The following is a 17,484-nucleotide window of genomic DNA, read 5'->3' as shown; positions in this document are numbered from 1 at the left end:
GATTTTGCGACCACTCCTTACGCTCCCACCAACTGACGGAACGAACCGATGGAAGTTCTCTCGCGATGACAAAAACTGCATTCTCACTGCTCACCGCGTTCCGATCAGCAATTCAAAACATTCGCTCCATCTCGTTCCGACCGCACCACTTCGCCGAATTATTCCATTTCGCTCTAGCTAACAACATCTCCCAACGAGCATAGCATTAGCTATATACGACAGAAGCCACCTACCTGCACGTCAGTCAGTCTTGAGAAAGCAATCCCACATCCAATAATCGTGTGCATCTCCATCTCCTGGCTGCTGTTGTGTGTTGCTGCAACATAATAAGAATCTACAAATTAGCTCCGTAATTGGAAGATTGCTCCGGTCCTTGAAGGCAAATAAATCTGCCCGCTGTGGTGACCCCATGGATCAGTAGATCTCCGGAACAGGCCAGGTGATGATGAAACTCTATACGATAGTACTTCTGGGGGTGGTGTTGGGTGGTGGCTGTCTGGTCCAGCTGGTGGCAGCGTCTCGGCTTCCAAGTCTGTACGAGCAGCATCTGTTCAAGCGCCAAGCCGACACCAGCAATAACGAGAATGTCGGACTGTACGACGAGAACGATTCCGTAGTATCGCTGACCGCAGCGAACCTGAAGGAGAAAATCTTCCAGCAACCGTACGCATCGCTGGTCGAGTTCTACAACTCGTACTGTGGCTTCTGCCGGCGATACGCTCCAGTCTGGAAGCAGCTGGCGTCGGATGTCCTTGCGTGGCAGAATACGGCCAAGGTGATGGCGTTGGACTGCTCGCGGGATGAAAACAACCCCGTCTGTCGGCAGTTCGACGTTATGGCCTATCCGACCATCCGGTTCATCCCTCCGTACTATGAAGATGGACCGCAAAATATCGGTGAGTCTATTAGCATATTTCGTCTACTGTTTTCGGGTTGTTATAAGTTACACGTACTCAGTTTTTTGTTACGGATGGATTGGGTGAGCTGATAAGAAACAATGCTTACAAGTGCAAACATTATCGATAGGTCAACGGAATCGTGATGCTTTTCGTACGTGGCTTGTATGGAAGCGTCTTGAGGCCCGTAACATGATGATAATAGGAACATCCGTGAAGCGCAAGAGAAGGGACTTTTATCAGTTAGTATATCGAGTCAAAACAGACTTAACATGCGGTTTCTCTAAACGAGTAGTTCCGGTTTCATTCAAGTGTACATTCTGTTTAATATTCAGTGGCAAACCGTTTTCAAATATTTTGACCTGCACAGCCCCTTTGCACTACCAAAGCCGTGCATGTGTTAGTAGCAATGGGATTTATTTTGTTTGAAAAGTAATCAAAACTTGATTTTAACGGCTTTGAATTATGAAGCAAACACAGTGCAATAAACCGGCGCCAATGTGCTACAGTTACAGTTTGGAAGAGAGCAACAAAAAATCGACTGATGGCTGCTTAGTCATCATTGATTAATGCAGTGGTTTTTCTTTTTTTTTTAGTAAACCTATGAACGTTGAATACCGTAAACCCTCGCTAATCTGGACGACCAGTCCATTCAAATTTAATTTGAACTTCTGGTAATTCCAAAAAAATTAACTTAGAACAACAACGTATGTATTTACAATCCAACACCCACCGTCTGGCAGTTGGACTTTTCCTATGACTTTGACAGACAATCGATTGTTCCAATTTTGACATGTCGCCTCTTTATAAATTTAGGCTCTTTAGACTCCAAGAAGCTTGAATTCGGGAGTTCGAATGTGACAGCGCTACCGCAGATCCAATAGCCTATTTAAAGAGCTCAAGCGTTCTGAAGCTATTTTAACACACGATAAGCCCCGCCGCAATATGTTATATTTATTTATTTGTCGTCTCAGTTACAGAGTGTCAGAAAAGCATCACAACTTGAGAGATTGCAGTATGACGCTTCCGGAGCGGTTCGGGATTGGAACGTGGTGGCTTTTGTAGACGGCTTCAATTGTTGTACGGTTTCTTCGAACTATTTATAGATCATCCACGTGAAGTACCAGGTAGATTCCATAATCTTTACATGAAGAGACATGGAGGCAGTAATCATGTCTGGATCGATGAAATCCCAGTTTTATCAGCGTTGAGTTGAAACGTTCGTTCCAGCTTGTTTCAAACCGTACTGGTACCTCCATATAGAGATCATCTTTTAGTTCTCCGTGTAGGAAAGTTGTTTTGACGTCCACCTGGTGGACCGAAAACCCCAATGGAGAGTAACAGCGAGCACCACGCGAACTGTGGATAGTCTTGCCTTTGGTACGAATGTATCTTCAAAGTCCATTCCAGGGCGTTGAAGGAAGCCCTTCACTACCAGTCGCGCCTTACGACGAACTTATCGTCCAATCTCGTCCTCCTTGAGCCGAAAACCCACTTCTTTCTGAGTGGCTTCACACCTACAGGGCACGTCATCAGCTGTATGGAACATTGCCATGGAGTTGAGAAAAAAACAGCCGTCAACACGGTTTCACACCACAACGACTTAGGCGCTTTGGATCCTTCAACATTTAACGTACCTTCTCTATCAGATTCTGTTAAGTCTCTCTGCAACCCCGTTTTCTGCGGCGCTTCTGTTGGTTCGATCTGGATCCCCTTGGTCTTGTAGTGCTTCTTATGATTGCCCGAGCAATATTCACGCCTTTCATCTACGGTGAGCTTCGAAATCTTCATGCCACAGACCGCCGTAGACATTACTTCAAATTCTTGAAATTTTTCCAACACCTCCGATTTCTTCTTTAACAGGTACACCACCGCAAAATGGGACTAATCGTCGATGAATGAAGCGAAATAGCAATGTCCATCCCAAGATGCTGGTTAAATCGGTCCACATACATCAGAGTGTGTACGCTCCAACAATCAAGTTGCCCGGTGTGTTGTTCCATTGCATGGACTTCAGCTATGTTTTCCCTTTACACACACGATGCATAACTGCATCTCCAAGGCGTAGAGGTTTTCAAGCAAATGTCCAGTTGAAAATGTTTCGCCGTTTTTCTTCAAAGTAGGTAGCAACCTTGTCGCTGAACTGAACTTCTACGCCAGCGTTCGTCTGCTTCTTTACCGACATAAGATTGTCTCTGAGAGCCGGAACGTACAAGACATTTTTCGCATGTATCATAACGCCACGGTTACTGATTCCAGTGATTGTATCTGCTTCCTACATTCTCTGTTCTTCGCTACGTTGATGTATACTGGTTGCCTTAAGGCTTGTATGATAGCTCCAGAATCTAGCAGAAATTCAACCTCACTGCAACTTGTTCTTCTTGCTCCGCTGTCCACCATGAACACGACAGATCATGATTCGGTGGCAACATTTGCGTTGATCTTCTTCCGGCAATCTTTCTTCATGCCCGATCTGAGTAAGCTGAAAACTAGTTAGAGCCAAAACGACTTCGGTAATTGATCTTGACGTCATTTGTTTTATTTTTTTTTTTTTTTCCTTTGGTTTGTTTTTTTCCGTCGATCTTGTTTTCCGTGCTGAGCACCAATGCTACCGACGTGCCAGGAAGGCAGCTCCCACACCTGGGCCCTACCTATCGACCCATCAACTCATGAACCGGGGACCAACGGCTTTACTTCCCATCCGAAGGAAGGCGTGATCAGAGATGTTAAGCCTTAGAACATCCCGGCGGCGCCGACTGGGATTGAACCCAGGCCTGCTGGGGTGAGAGGTAATCACGCTTACCACTACACCACCGGCGCCGTTTAGTGTTTGACGTCATTTGTGACAAGTGTCAAACTTTCCATTTCCGTTCCGCCCACATTGCGTTTGGGTCTTTAGAAATATGAAGCATGCTGATCTTAGTGTTCTTTGAAGCACCTCTACAATTAAGAGCCACGCCCAATGCATCCGAACAATAAACACAGTACAATAACAGCCAACTACTAACTGTACTCTTTTTCTCTTCCCTAAACAATTAACCTATAGGAATCCCCATAACGGCCCACGCGGAAGCCGAGGTCATCAACGCGCTGATCGAGAACATGCAAAACGTTACCAGCAAACCACCCAACTGGCCTGACTTCACCGCACTGGAACCCAACTCTCCGCATGCCGATCTGTTCACCAGCAACGAAGCCAGAGCCAAGTATGCCTTCATCGTCAATGAAAACGAAACCAATGGAACAACCGTCGGCAGTCAGGTGATACTGGACTTCCTGGACACTCCGGCCGTAGTGGTGAAGCGAACCAAAGATGCGAGCGAACCCAGTGGACTAAAGGTCATAACTGCGGAAACGATGAGCGAAATCAAGCTCCCGGTGGATGAGTTTACCCGCGAGAAGGTAGCGGCTGCCATTCGAAGGCACCTAAACGAGCACCATATCAGCGTGACGGAGGTTTCGACCAAGGCTACCAGTAAGGAATCGTCTACGGAGCCGGACATTTCGGAGATCATGGAAAAGAAACAGGAAGACGCGTTGCGGGCTAAGATAATGGAACTTGGTCCCGGGGTGGTTTACCAGGCGGACTTGGAGGAAACTGTGAAATTCGCGTTGTTCCACGAAGTGACGCGATACAAGACCATCGACGGTGAGCGACTGCTGGCGTTGCAGCGATTCCTGAACGTTCTGGTACGGTACTTCCCCTTCAACGAAAACGGAATGAAGTTCTTGAAGGAAGTCAGGCAGTACGTGCTGAACGCGGAAAAGGAGATCATTACCGAAGACTATGCGAGTCAGATTAAGAAACTAGAGCAGAATCGTTCTCCGGTGTTTTCCTCCAACCGGTGGATTGGATGTTCCAGCATTAAAGACGGCCTTCGGAGGTACCCTTGCGGTCTGTGGACACTGTTCCACTATTTGACCGTCCAGGCGGCCGAATCGGAGATTTCGATTGATCCGTTGGAGATTCTACAGGCCATGCATGGCTACATCAAGTACTTCTTCGGGTGTTCGGATTGTTCGAACCATTTCCAGCAGATGGCAGCACGTAACAAGATTTGGAACGTGACCAGCAAAGACGATGCCGTAGTGTGGCTCTGGTCTAGCCACAACGAAGTCAACAAACGACTGTCTGGTGATGCTACGGAAGATTCAGCCCACCCGAAGATCCAATTCCCATCCGTGGATATGTGCCCGGGGTGTCGAAAGCCAATTCTTACCAATCACCACAACCACCAGCAGTACACTCTGCAGGATGGGAACGAGTGGAACGTGCTGGAGGTGCTTAAATTCGTGAAGAGCATGTACAGCTCCAACAACAGGAATCCACTGGGATTGCAGCAGGCAAGTCTCGTACCGCAAAAGCTGGCCTACAGCGGGGTAGGAGACAACTTCCAATCCAATCGAATCTTTGGGAATGTGCTGAACGAAATGGACATCCGAATGGGTGCCCTCCTGTATGTGGCCTGCATCATAATGCTGGTCATCGCCGTCAAGATGGTGGTGAAACGGGGCTACCGCAAGAAGATGTACACCCATGACCTTCTGGGCAAGGTGTAAGACTGACGGAGGTTAGGAACTCAATTGAATGACTGCTCATCGATTCGTTTCGGAATTTTTATTCTCAGTCTTAGTGGATAGGTTCTAAGAGAAAAATAACTACAAGCGTGCATTCCTTAAATAATACTGACATAAAAGTGTGAAATAGTCAAAGCGAACCTAACGAATTCAATAGCCCCTAGTCCAAGAGAGCCACGAGAAGAAGCTAATCGGAACGATAATTTTCGCCAATTCAATATCCCTGCACCTTTTTAGGGTGGGACATGTGTAACTTCTTTCAGTCTACTTCTGATAGTAAAAGCGATGCAAATCTGTGGAACATTTTTATGATTTTTAATAGAAAATAAATAAATCTGGTTTATTGCGCAGTCTACATTCCTTACAGCAGTATCGGAAGTCTAAACTAAATTACGATCGTTTGAATAATTCCCTATCAGCCCGTGTCCTTGGTTGGTTATTTGTTTGTCCGCGCGAATGGTTTGGAATGGAAGCTGGAAAACAAACGTGACGGAATGTGTTAGTGATCGAGTGGAAGAGAAGTATGTCCTTTATAAAGCAGAAGTGTTTTTGTATGAGTTGCAAGTTGCTTGGGTAGATGGTAATCAATAAATCTCCGCCGTAGATGAGGACAATATTAATTTTGAAAAATGAATCGAATTTAATTTGAAGTTGAGGTTTGATAATCATTATTTAAAAACAAATACAATTTTAAAGATTTTGAAAACCTTGGAAAATAATATGGTCAAAAATAGTCGGACATTTATCGATTCTCTCTAGCGAAAAAACTTAAAAGCTTCAGATGTTCAAAAGAAGGAAAACCCATTCGAGTTGGCAAACCGATTGGGACACTGGAAATCTTGGACGGTGGTTACATTGACTTATTCCTAATGTTTTCGAGTGCGTGGTTAAAAGGCTTGGGCTTAAGTTGTGACTTCATTCGCGTGATGAGTAGACTTATGTGCAACCACTACTCGCTAGATGCTCATCTCAATAGAATAAACCTCGTGGACAGCAACATCTGTCGGTGTGGAAACGGTTACGACGACATCGATCACGCAGTTTGGCAATGTACGGATAACGACGCCACCAGAGAGCGACTTTTGAATATCCTCGAGGCCCAATGAAGACAACCCTATGTTCCTATCAGAGACGTGCAACCCGCGTTTAATTTTGTTTCAACCAATGAACAATGAATTATCGGCTCCGTAAAGATAACGCGATTGAGCCTTACAAATAAACGAACTAAATAAAAAAAAAGAATGAAAACAAAAATCATCTAGAATCGAGATATTTTCTGCCTAACATTTCAAAAGGTCCCGTTTGCATTAATCAGATCTTTTCATCGAGTTTTACTTTCGGTAAAATTGTGGTTGCAAGAGCAGAAAGTACGGGAACAGGACTCTGCTATGATTTCGAGCCCGGATAAAGCATGCGGAATGATTATAGGAATTGTCCATAACCCTATAGGGGAGCCCTTGAAATTTCACTAAGGATTTTTCAAAAGCTATGTTAAGATTGTCCAGGATCTCAGCTGGACCTTTAAAGCATACTTCTATGTCATGAAACCACACAAAAGTCCAGGAGTCCATAGTTTACTAATTTGGAAGAGCACTGTAGCTCAACGTTACATTTACTACCACTTGAATATCGAAATAAACTGATATGTCTATATGAGGCAAGTAGCCAATTTTTTTGACATTCAAAACAAAATTAAATGTGTGTACCTATGCCTATTTTTGTTGAATCACTAGTGGCAGAAAGTCATGCCTCAAACTGCTTGACAAAGTGGTCCATTGATTTAAAACAAGCAAATTAAATCCCATAGTTTCGACTTGCAATTGAAAACTACCCAAACACACCCATTCGCCACACTTTGTTATTGTAAATACCAAAGTAATGACACAATTTGAATGCAAACCATACTAAAGCCCCAAACCCATATGTATATTTGCAGCAGTTAATGTTGTTACCTCTTCCTTCCACCGAAGCGAATGCATATCCGCACCGAAGGCCAAGCTGCAGCTACCATGCGCCGTGCAGCTGTTCCGCTTCCTCCACCGCCGACCGCTTCTTCACAGCACATAGGGAAACACGGCACGTCTCTCGGGCGGATAGTCAGCGAAATTCTCCCGATACCACTGGTGCGTCAGCCATGCATTCATCGTTTGGTTCGACAGTACCCACGCGAACACGTACACCGCGGACGTGTTCCTCGCAATGATGGCATACAGTGCGGCATACATCACTATCTCGAATAACATATGCGGTGACGACACCAGCTCGAAATAGCCACCCCGCGGAATGGAATGCTTCTGGTTCGTCACCTTCCCGGTGCGATCCTTCCGAAGGTTGGCCAGAATCAAATTCGATTGGAACTGATAGCGCCAGGCATAGATAAATACACCGATCCAAAGGGCAAGCCGGGGTGTCAGTTCGAAACGATAAGGTAGCGGAAGGGCTTCGGATCGAATGAACCCTTCCGCTTGCGAAAGAATCACTACCACCGTACCGAAGTAGTGGATGTACCCGACCAGGTAAGCCGATAGGTGAATTTTCAGCTTGCTGGAAAACACCTGAACACACCAGGTTTCGTAGAACCGACGCCAGCACTGCAACGTTATCAAGAACAGGGCGACCATTGTTTCGGTGGGAGTAGCTAAAACAAAATTAAAATATGTATGTCAATTTTCACATTTAAAAAATCCTAAGCACATTAGTCTTACTTCTAGCGGTCCGCTTCGTAGTGCCCATGACATCAAGGAAATCAATCACATAACTGGGAGCGGGTTGTCCAGCGAGGTAATTATTCACCATGAAATAGAACCCGGCTGCCGACCACAGGGCAGCAAATACGTAGAAGTGCTTGAACCATGACTTTGGCACTTCCAGCAGCGATACGAACCGATCCTGAGGCCCCTTGTGGGCATGCTTCCCATAGCGAAACGTTTGACTGATCAACGTTGGAAGGTACTTCTCGATGGTTGCAATCAATCCGCCCAGCAGCACGATAATCACTATCAATTGCGCGAATAGAAAGTTGATCAGGTTGACCGAGCGCAGATCCAGCAAGGAGTCGATCATGTTGGCCTATCTATTCCAAACCGGTATCAGCTATGCCACATCACTTCTCCAGTCAGCTCTGAAGGGGTTTATGGTAAAATTTTATTCTGAAAGACGATGAAGACTGAGATACGGGAACACTACTTACAAACGGTGACCTATTTGGATATGAATGAAAATCTCTCACCTGTCCACCGCACACAGCCGGTGATGGATCTTGTTCGGTCGGTATTCATGAAGATCTAACTTTTCACCTGAGGAATGCTCTCGTGAGCAGCGATTTTTGCTTTAAAACTCCGTTCGACTCAGCAGCACCAACACTATCACTCACTACCGAAACAGTTATATCGACCACCAACATGTGATTATTTGTTTACATTGAGTTCAACATATGTGTGTGCGAAATGAACGCGGTGTGTCGATAAAAGTTTATGAATGGAAAAAAAGTGAAAAATGATTTTGAGAAATCCAATAGCGAATTTGTTTTTGATTATGTTCCAACCTGGATCGGGTATCAAGATTGGGTCTGCTGGTTGACGGTCAAACGTCAGTGTGAACGTTTGATTTTGTAACCTGGTTCCAACCTGGATAATAAACAAATTCGCTATATAAGTGAAATTGAGCACCAAATCAAAAACCTATGAAACTGAGCGCAGCCTTCAACGTATCGATACATTATAGTTAGAGATCTTGAAAGTAGTTATTCAAAGTATAAAAATTATAAAAAATTGGATTCTTATGCCACGAATACACTTGGATGACAAACTATAAGCATGAGCATTATTTGTATAATCTAAATAGAGCTGGAGTTAGGGCGTAGTAGCCTTTGGCTTCTCTCGTTGATTTCTATGAATTCGAGGCACGCCGAAACACACCAACATGTCCATCGATTAGGGGCAGTGATGGAAAAGTTCACGAAAACTCACTATGACTCACGAACTTTTCCCTTGGTGAACTTCATGAAATATCGCGAACTTTTCCAACACTGATTAGGGGAAGTATACCCCTACTCGATGGTGATATCGATTTTCCAGGAAGCAAGAAAGAGCTATGACTGTCAAGAAAATTTAAAATGTAATCATCGAGAGAAGTCATTGTTTACAAAAGCTGTGTCATACAAGTGTATCCGCTATAAGTTTTTGGATTGGATCGTACTTTGAAACATTTCCAAGATCCTGAATGATCTGCAAAAATATAAATCAATATTCTGACCCCTAGAAACCCGCATAAATGCGAACTAAAACTCGACCTTATCGAAAATGGTTAAAAATAGTTTATAATCCCTGCTAAACTTTAACTGAAATGGTTATGGGACTTTTTTGAGCACCGATAATTCCCATAAGACACTGTCAGTCTTCGCAAGAAGAGACGATTTTTCCACGGTGCCGTCAACGTCAATTATATGGAACAAATAGATTGTAGATCATAACAATCGAAAAACTACATTTGAAGGTGCACCGAAGGGTGGAAAAGCTGTCTACGGAGTTCCACGAGCCTACGAACGGTCCTTCTGATGGAAGCTCAGCCAATTAATCATGTTTTGTTGTTTTTATCATCATCCACATCTCTTTCGAATGTATGGGAATGGTAGGAAACCATTTGGAAATGCATGAAAATTTTCAGTTTTTATTCATTATCGTCTTTATGGGCAGTTTTAGATGCACAAAAATTGCACGAGTACATTACTATGGTGATAAGGTAAGCACTCGTTTATTTGTTTCCTTCTGGGAAAGCACGTTTAGTCACAAATCGTGGATTTTCTGAAATTCTCCATACTGCAGAAATGATTTTCCTACCACTGAAGGGGCGACATCTCTCGGATCTTCAGTATAGCTACTACTCAAATCATATAATTAATTCCGGCACCTCGTATCCCATATCAAGATTACGCTGACCCGGAAAACTTTGTTTGAAGACTCCTACCACCAAATCAGGCGACTACGAGCTTACGAACTACGGCGAAGGCTGTACATCATCTTCCGAGGGGAAGAACATCTGGATTATGGTGGATTTTTGCGAGAATGGTTCTTCTTGCTATCGCACGAGGTGCTCAATTCAATATACTGTCTGATACATACAACAGATACAAACAGATACAGTTTACAAATCAATCCTGCCAGCTGCGGTATCTTCTTGCATTATTTTAAATGTATTGGCGAGCGTGACGTAGTTTTCGATATCCTGTCATTTTTCAGGGCTCAAGTTGACTGCACTGGTAGCTTCAATGGAGTAAAAATTACGCATAGTCATAAACCCCTTTTCTGCACAACTGATGGACAGTTCAAAATATTTCTTAAGTATAATGAATACTATTTACTATTTGTAGAATATAGTATAGTATAGTATTAAATACCTGATTAAATGTGATTACTGATTTTACGAAATGTTCGGAACTGCTTTCAAAATATTTATTAATAATACAAAATCTACTTACGGATTATAAAAATATGCCGAAATCTTGAGTCGAAGTCTGTCAAGCTCATCGGTAGCGGACTTGTGTATGAACTCTCCTCGTGAATTCTTCCCGATTTTCCTCACCGGACGGATAAACGTCTTGACCCCATGAGTGTTTATGATGATGGCTAAGTCCATTAGACATAAAACCTTATCTGTGGTGACAGCCTGCATGCCAAGGTGTTTTGCGTGTGTTTTTGTGGGTAGGTGGTAGAATCAACAATCAATTCGAAACTATCGATTTTAAATTGGCTCACTACTTGACTAACCTATTGGTACCAAGCAAACGATTATCGTACCCCATTCTAGTCGAAATTCTAGTACTACACTATGTTTGTTTTAATTTGCTATGAAAGTTTGACAGATAAAATGAGGGGTTCATGTATTTTCTTATGTTTCGAGGGGTGCATCGATTAGCTTGGGACCGAAGATAGTTCCAGAGCGGAGTCAAAAAGTTGAGCACGTATCTTCGGGACCTGGATTTAATTTGCTCAATCAAGCCTAAGCCTTCTAAAAAAAATCATTGTTCACTTTCCTACATGATTGGTGATATCATTCACCGACGAACTGACTCATAAAAGCTACATTCAAATTACATTCTTGCCCAAGATGCCATATATTAAATACCATAAGTGGGCGTGACAATGGCCAAAAAATCGAAAAATTTCGTTTCCTACATTCCAACAATCACATTTTTAACAAGAAACACAATTTTAAGCATGCAATGATATATTTACGGCTGTCATGGAAGTGGTTGATTGAAATTGATATCTCATTCTACTAAAATTAATTAAAAAATAGACCAAACCTTGGGCCAAAATATAAATTTGGTTAAAATATCTTAAAATGTGTAAATGTAACGTAGCACACTTGGTTATGATCACAATGTACTTCGCATGTATGGCCTCCCTAGAATGTGTATGGTTATTTTCCTTAACGACGTGTTCGGGGTGTCATCCAAATCATTTGTCGAATGGTTCTATAATTTTGGTTATCGTTCGTTAATGGTATTTTTATTAGGGCTATGATCGCGTGTAATCCTTATCTATCCGCATAAAAGTGTGTTCAAACCTAGGGGCATCCCACTCTAAACTTTATATTTCTCGCGTTATACTCAGAAAGTTTTTACAAATACCTAAGATACCTGAAAATACTTAAAAATACTTAACCTATATTTTGCATTAGGTTGTTACCACCGTTGCTAAACACATTTTAGTTGTTTATTTATCGGATGTCGTCAAGGATTTTGTGTGAATATTTGAAAACTGACGCATTAATATTTTAAGCTTTAACAGCTATTTTAAATGTTTCTTTTGTTTTGTAGGCATCAAGATATGGTCTTGGAATAAGAGAAGATCATTGCAAAAATGATTCACCTATAAATTAATGTCATCAACGGTGGAAAAAACAGCCGCTGATTATTTCTCCAATGTAGAAACCGATTCCATCATTTTCGCATTATACTGCACTATTAAATATGTCACACGTTGATGCGCATTTAGGATGATTCGTTCGACATGTTACAGGAAGAAGTCAGATTGACAATCATGGAACCTTTCCCTTCGTTGTTTGTTTGGTTTTATCGATGGTTGCGTTATAAGATTAAGTACTTTTCGACCGTTATGATTAGGCCATGTAACACTAACTTAAGACTCTTAGGGCTATCGAATCTGAACAAGAAATTGTGAAGGTTTTCCAAACCATTCGCATTGTACTTGTTGCCGAGCTTCTGGCATCTGTTTCATCTTGTAGCTTCCCACCGAACGTGTTTATTCTGCCGTAAAGAGCCTGTTTTGAAAATTTCAAAAATAATTTGAAATTGTATATAATTTGAATTGAATTGAACACGATGGTAGGTATTAGCCGCTTGTGCATGGTAAAAATATAAAATAAGATAAAACTGTAAAACACTACAACATTTTGGCGAAATGCGCAGAATTATGGCGCACATAGTAAACATGTTGTAAATATGAACTACATTTTCTCGGATTTGGAACCGTCAATTCTCATCTGTTAAACCATTATTAGAGCTGGACATGATTGATAAGCCATATCTACTATGTGTTGAAGTAGAATTCATTTTTTCATTGATTCTATTAACTAACAGCAACGATTGTAAAACTTAAATTTAATCAATTTATTTCAACACATGACATGTGAATAAATAAGTATCGATTATTCAAACTTTTGAATAAAAACAACAAACCAATCAACTTCTTTAACATGTCACGTTCAGGAAAGATCGAACAGTATAAGTTATAAATTGGTGGCGCAAGTGGGTAATTGTTGTCTACCCACTAAAATTTATTAAACTGCTTTCATTTTTTTTTTAATATCCTTTGTTCCGTAATGGGTTGGGCATTTACCCACTTGTCCCACCACTTTTCATTTACCCCAATGTACCTTTCATTTTTAACTACCGCTTCGATTCAACCGGGATAATCTATTTGCCACTACGGATCAGAATGATAGCGATGCTAGGGTTTTTTTTATAAATCCTCAATCACCAGCACCTTGTCGTTGGTGGTTCCAATTACTTAAACTGGGAAATTTATGTTCAAATGAAAACATCGACTGCAAAATGTCAATTAAACTACTTCACCAGTCTAAAGTAACACTGTTTTCTAACCCGAAAAGCGTAATGCAATCAGCACAATTTCCTACTGTAAAAGGTTCGTTTCATCGTCGTAGTTCGACAGGAAATGCGCAGCGTAACCCTGATATCGTTGACTTGTATAGGTATAGCCAAGATTTTTTTTCTTCTCCATACCTTATTCCTTGTTCCTTATTTTCTTAGGAATATGGAACAGCTCTGTAAAGGAGTCCAAATTCATGATAGCGCACTGGAAAGTCTGCTCGAAACTAGAGAGGTTCTAGAACCTCTCTACTCTAAAGCATCAGTAATTTGAACAACACGATTGTTTTACACTATTAGATAAGCCTACACTGATAGGCAAAATAAAGTGCCCACCCCATCATTTTTTGAATTTCTCTCATTTATTTGGTTCAAATTAAAGTAAATACACTGTAGTATTTTTTATATCTTATTCTTTATATTCTTTTTAAGTTTCACTTATAGAATACCAGATAAAAAGAAGAGACTGACTCGAAGAAAAAAAAATCAAAATGGGTGTAAAAAAGAACAGTGACAAAAAAAAGTGCCCACTGCATTTTAACTCCAGAAAACATAAAATAAAGTAAAAGAATACCAGCCTAATAGTTAATGTGTCCTCCTTTGGCCTTCAGGACCAGCTGCAGGCGCTTCGGCATGCTCTCCACTAGATTCTTCAGGTGCTGTGGATCTAGTTCTTCCCAGGCGCGCTCCAGGGCTTCAAAATAGTTATTTTTATTGGTAACACCAGTTTTGTCAACCCTGGCATCGAGAATCGCCCACAAATTCTCGATGGGGTTGAGGTCCGGGCTTTGTGGAGGCCATTCCAGTGGTTTAATTCGACATGACCGGAAGAAAGACTTAGTCTTCTTGGCAGTATGCTTCGGATCGTTGTCCTGCTGGAATACGAATTTCTCCTCAAGGCCCGTCTGGATCAGCGAAACTTCCAGATTTTCCCGCAGGATGTCGATGTAGGAATCTGCCGTCATTATCCCGTCGATTTTCACCAGGCTTCCCACTCCACCCCACGAAAAGCACCCCCAGACCATCACATTTCCTCCTCCATGCTTCACCGTGCCTTGTATGTGGCGCTCCTGAAGCTCCTCACCCGATCTACACCACACACGAACCCGTCGCTTCCGGTTGAACAGTTCGAATTTTGATTCGTCCGTCCAGAGAACCGTTTTCCAGAACTCTAGGGGCTTATCAGCATGCTCCTTAGCAAACTTAAGCCGTTTGACTTTGTTTGCCTTGCTGATAAATGGGCGCTTCCGAGCAACTTTGCTGTTCAACCCCTGTGCTACGAGACGGCGACGAACAGTTCGACTGGAAACTGTTAGCTGAAGAGCCTCCTGGATCTCGCGGACAGTTGCCTTCGGGTTCTTCTTCACTTCACGCATGATCTTGGTGTCCGTTCTCGCATCCGTTTTGCGCATCCTGCCTCTGCCAGGGCGATCCACCACTGATCCGAACGATTTCATTTTCTGCAGAATTTTCCCGACCGCTGTTTTGCTGATATTGTACTTCCTAGCGACAGACCGGTGCGATTCACCGTTTTGCACATCACGAACAACCAATTTTCGGATACACACGGGAATTGCTTTCGAAATCACTACGTCCTCCATTTTTTTCAACTGATTCAAATGCGATCACGTGTACAAATGCACCAGTTCCACCCGTTTGCTTCAATACATGTCAAACTTTCAAAACAAAAACAATCGAGGGGTTTTCCGATGGAAACTTATCGAAAACATACCGATTTTTGAAGTGGGCACTTTTTTTTGTCACTGTTTTCTTTTTCAATCCAAATTGATTTTCTTTTACTTCAAGTAAAACTTTATATTTTCAGTATTCCATAGGTGTAACTTTAAAAGAATAATAAAGGTAAGACATCGAAACAGACTACGGTGTGTTTATTTGAATTTGAACCAAATAAATGAGAGAAATTTCAAAAATGATGGGGTGGGCACTTTATTTTGCCTATCAGTGTAATTGAAATACATTTACCAATTATCATGATTTTATTGCAATTAAAATAGATTAAAACAGGAATTAATTTCATTTCATAAGTGACGAAAACTATAAAATTGACGGGGCTTACAACAACAACCAACGACACTAGCAACCGGTAACTACGATGGAAATTATGCAAGTTTAAAATACTTAAAAATACTTTAGAATACCTATGAGAGATTTAAACGTATTTAATGTATACTAGTACTAAAGTTTAGAGTGGGATACCCCTAGGTTCAAACTATTGTTTGCATGAGGCAATTTAAAAAAAAACGTATTTTTGTTACTATTTATGACACTTAACTTTACTATTTAAATAAAACAACAGGTAAATGTTATCTACACTTTACCACAGGTGTTCAAGGAACACACTCTAGCCATATTTTTTGTATATTCAAGATATTTGCATAACGGCGCCGGTGGTGTAGTGGTAAGCGTGATTACCTCTCACCGCAGCAGGCCTGGGTTTAATCCCAGTCGGCGCCGCCGGGATGTTCTGAGGCATAACATCTCTGATCACGCCTTCCTTCGGATGGGAAGTAAAGTCGTTGGTCCCCGGTTCATGAGTTGATGGGTCGATAGGTAGGGTCCAGGTGTGGGAGCTGCCTTCCTGGCACGTCGGTAGCATTGGTGCTCAGCACGGAAAACAAGATCGACAGAAAAAACAAACCAAAGGAAAAAAAAGAAGATATTTGCACCGATAAACTTTTAATTTTGGCCAAATGTTACCCCCCAGACCCAATCTCAATCCGCCTTACGGTACGTTAAACACTCCTGCCATCTACTCATCCGATCGCGTCATATCATGAGCAAGGACAAGAACACACGTAAAATTAATATTGACTTGGTGTACGTCTCGCCTCGTTTGACAGATCTAGTCACCTGTTTGCCAAATCGAATTGCGGACAAACGAAAGTGACATGTCGGATCGTCGGTTATTATGGTTTGTAATGCAGTTATGAATAAAGATTAAGAAATATTTCCAAGTAATTAAATTAAATTCCCCGAGATTCCCTGAATTTCCAAATTTCCGACACACTGAGTTAATATTGCCCTCGCACCACTAATCCGAAGTTACAAGTGGGCTATCCAAAATTAGAGCATTTTAATATCAAACGTTAAATAATTTATATTTATTGATATTTATAAAACTTCAATAAACACCGTCATTCGCTCTCGCACCCATTCGGCACTCGAGGCCCAAACCCCCTCTCCTTTGCGAGCTGACAACTCACCACTTTTGCGGACGTTTCTAGCTGTCAAAACAGAACATCAGCAGCTCGCTCCGCCGCGTTCGCACAGTCAACAAAAAATTATACACTCGGAAAAGCACCGTGATTTTCGCTGCCTTCGATTTCCCGACACAGCACGAGCAGGAAACGTAAATAAAAATGGTATTCTCCAAGTCGTGGGAAGATTTCGAGATTGCCGCCGAGAACATGTACATTGCCAACCCGTGCCAGTGTCGGTTTACGATGAAATACACCCACAAGAAGGCGGCCGTCGTGCTGAAGCTGACCGACAACGTGAAGTGCGTGCAGTTCAAAACGGAGGTCCTGTCGGATCTGAAGAGAATAGAAAAGTTCACCGGCAATCTGATGTGGCTGATGGCATCGAAAGAGTAAGAAGGCAGTTACATGGGGTCAAAGGGAAGGGTGTTGCTTCTTATAATATGATAAGTGTATTTTTGCTCTAGGATAAGAGAAATAAAAATTGATTTTATGCGAGAATTGGATTTCGTATCTACGCGGCGAATGAGGACGACCCAAATTTGAGTTAAGTTTAATCATAAATCACAAGTTGCAGGAAGCGACGAGTAAATTTGCCTCAGGTTTGTCCAGGGAAAAAACCCCGAATATGAGAAAAGTAAAGATTGGATTCACTCAGTCT

The 17,484-nt window shown here is 42.1% G+C and overlaps 3 protein-coding genes across 3 annotated transcripts; 2 read left to right on the top strand and 1 right to left on the bottom strand.

Moving 5' to 3' along the window:
- Positions 1–254: 254 nt before the first annotated feature.
- Positions 255–5,864, top strand: LOC135706590 (sulfhydryl oxidase 1-like). The gene is made up of 2 exons (XM_065228245.1): positions 255–896; positions 3,943–5,864. Exons 1-2 carry the CDS (start codon positions 443–445, stop codon positions 5,454–5,456), a joined length of 1,968 nt encoding a protein of 655 aa, XP_065084317.1. The 5' UTR covers positions 255–442; the 3' UTR covers positions 5,457–5,864.
- LOC135706601 (polyprenol reductase-like) lies at positions 5,861–8,869 on the bottom strand. The gene is made up of 4 exons (XM_065228253.1): positions 8,704–8,869; positions 8,180–8,623; positions 7,427–8,112; positions 5,861–5,947 (listed from the first exon to the last, which is right to left on the bottom strand). The coding sequence occupies exons 2-3, from the start codon at positions 8,535–8,537 to the stop codon at positions 7,529–7,531; spliced, it is 942 nt and encodes a 313-aa protein (XP_065084325.1). The 5' UTR covers positions 8,538–8,623; positions 8,704–8,869; the 3' UTR covers positions 5,861–5,947; positions 7,427–7,528.
- Positions 8,870–16,904: 8,035 nt separating this feature from the next.
- On the top strand, positions 16,905–17,266 carry LOC135706250 (signal recognition particle 9 kDa protein-like). The gene has a single exon (XM_065227826.1). The coding sequence runs from the start codon at positions 16,986–16,988 to the stop codon at positions 17,217–17,219; it is 234 nt and encodes a 77-aa protein (XP_065083898.1). The 5' UTR covers positions 16,905–16,985; the 3' UTR covers positions 17,220–17,266.
- The last annotated feature ends 218 nt before the right edge of the window (positions 17,267–17,484 follow it).

The sequence above is a fragment of the Ochlerotatus camptorhynchus genome, unplaced genomic scaffold (genome assembly GCF_037179485.1).
Source record: "Ochlerotatus camptorhynchus isolate MF236.1 unplaced genomic scaffold, CSIRO-AGI_Acam_v1.1 ptg000023l, whole genome shotgun sequence".
NCBI lineage: Eukaryota > Metazoa > Arthropoda > Insecta > Diptera > Culicidae > Ochlerotatus > Ochlerotatus camptorhynchus.
This window is presented reverse-complemented; position numbering and strand designations above follow the sequence as displayed.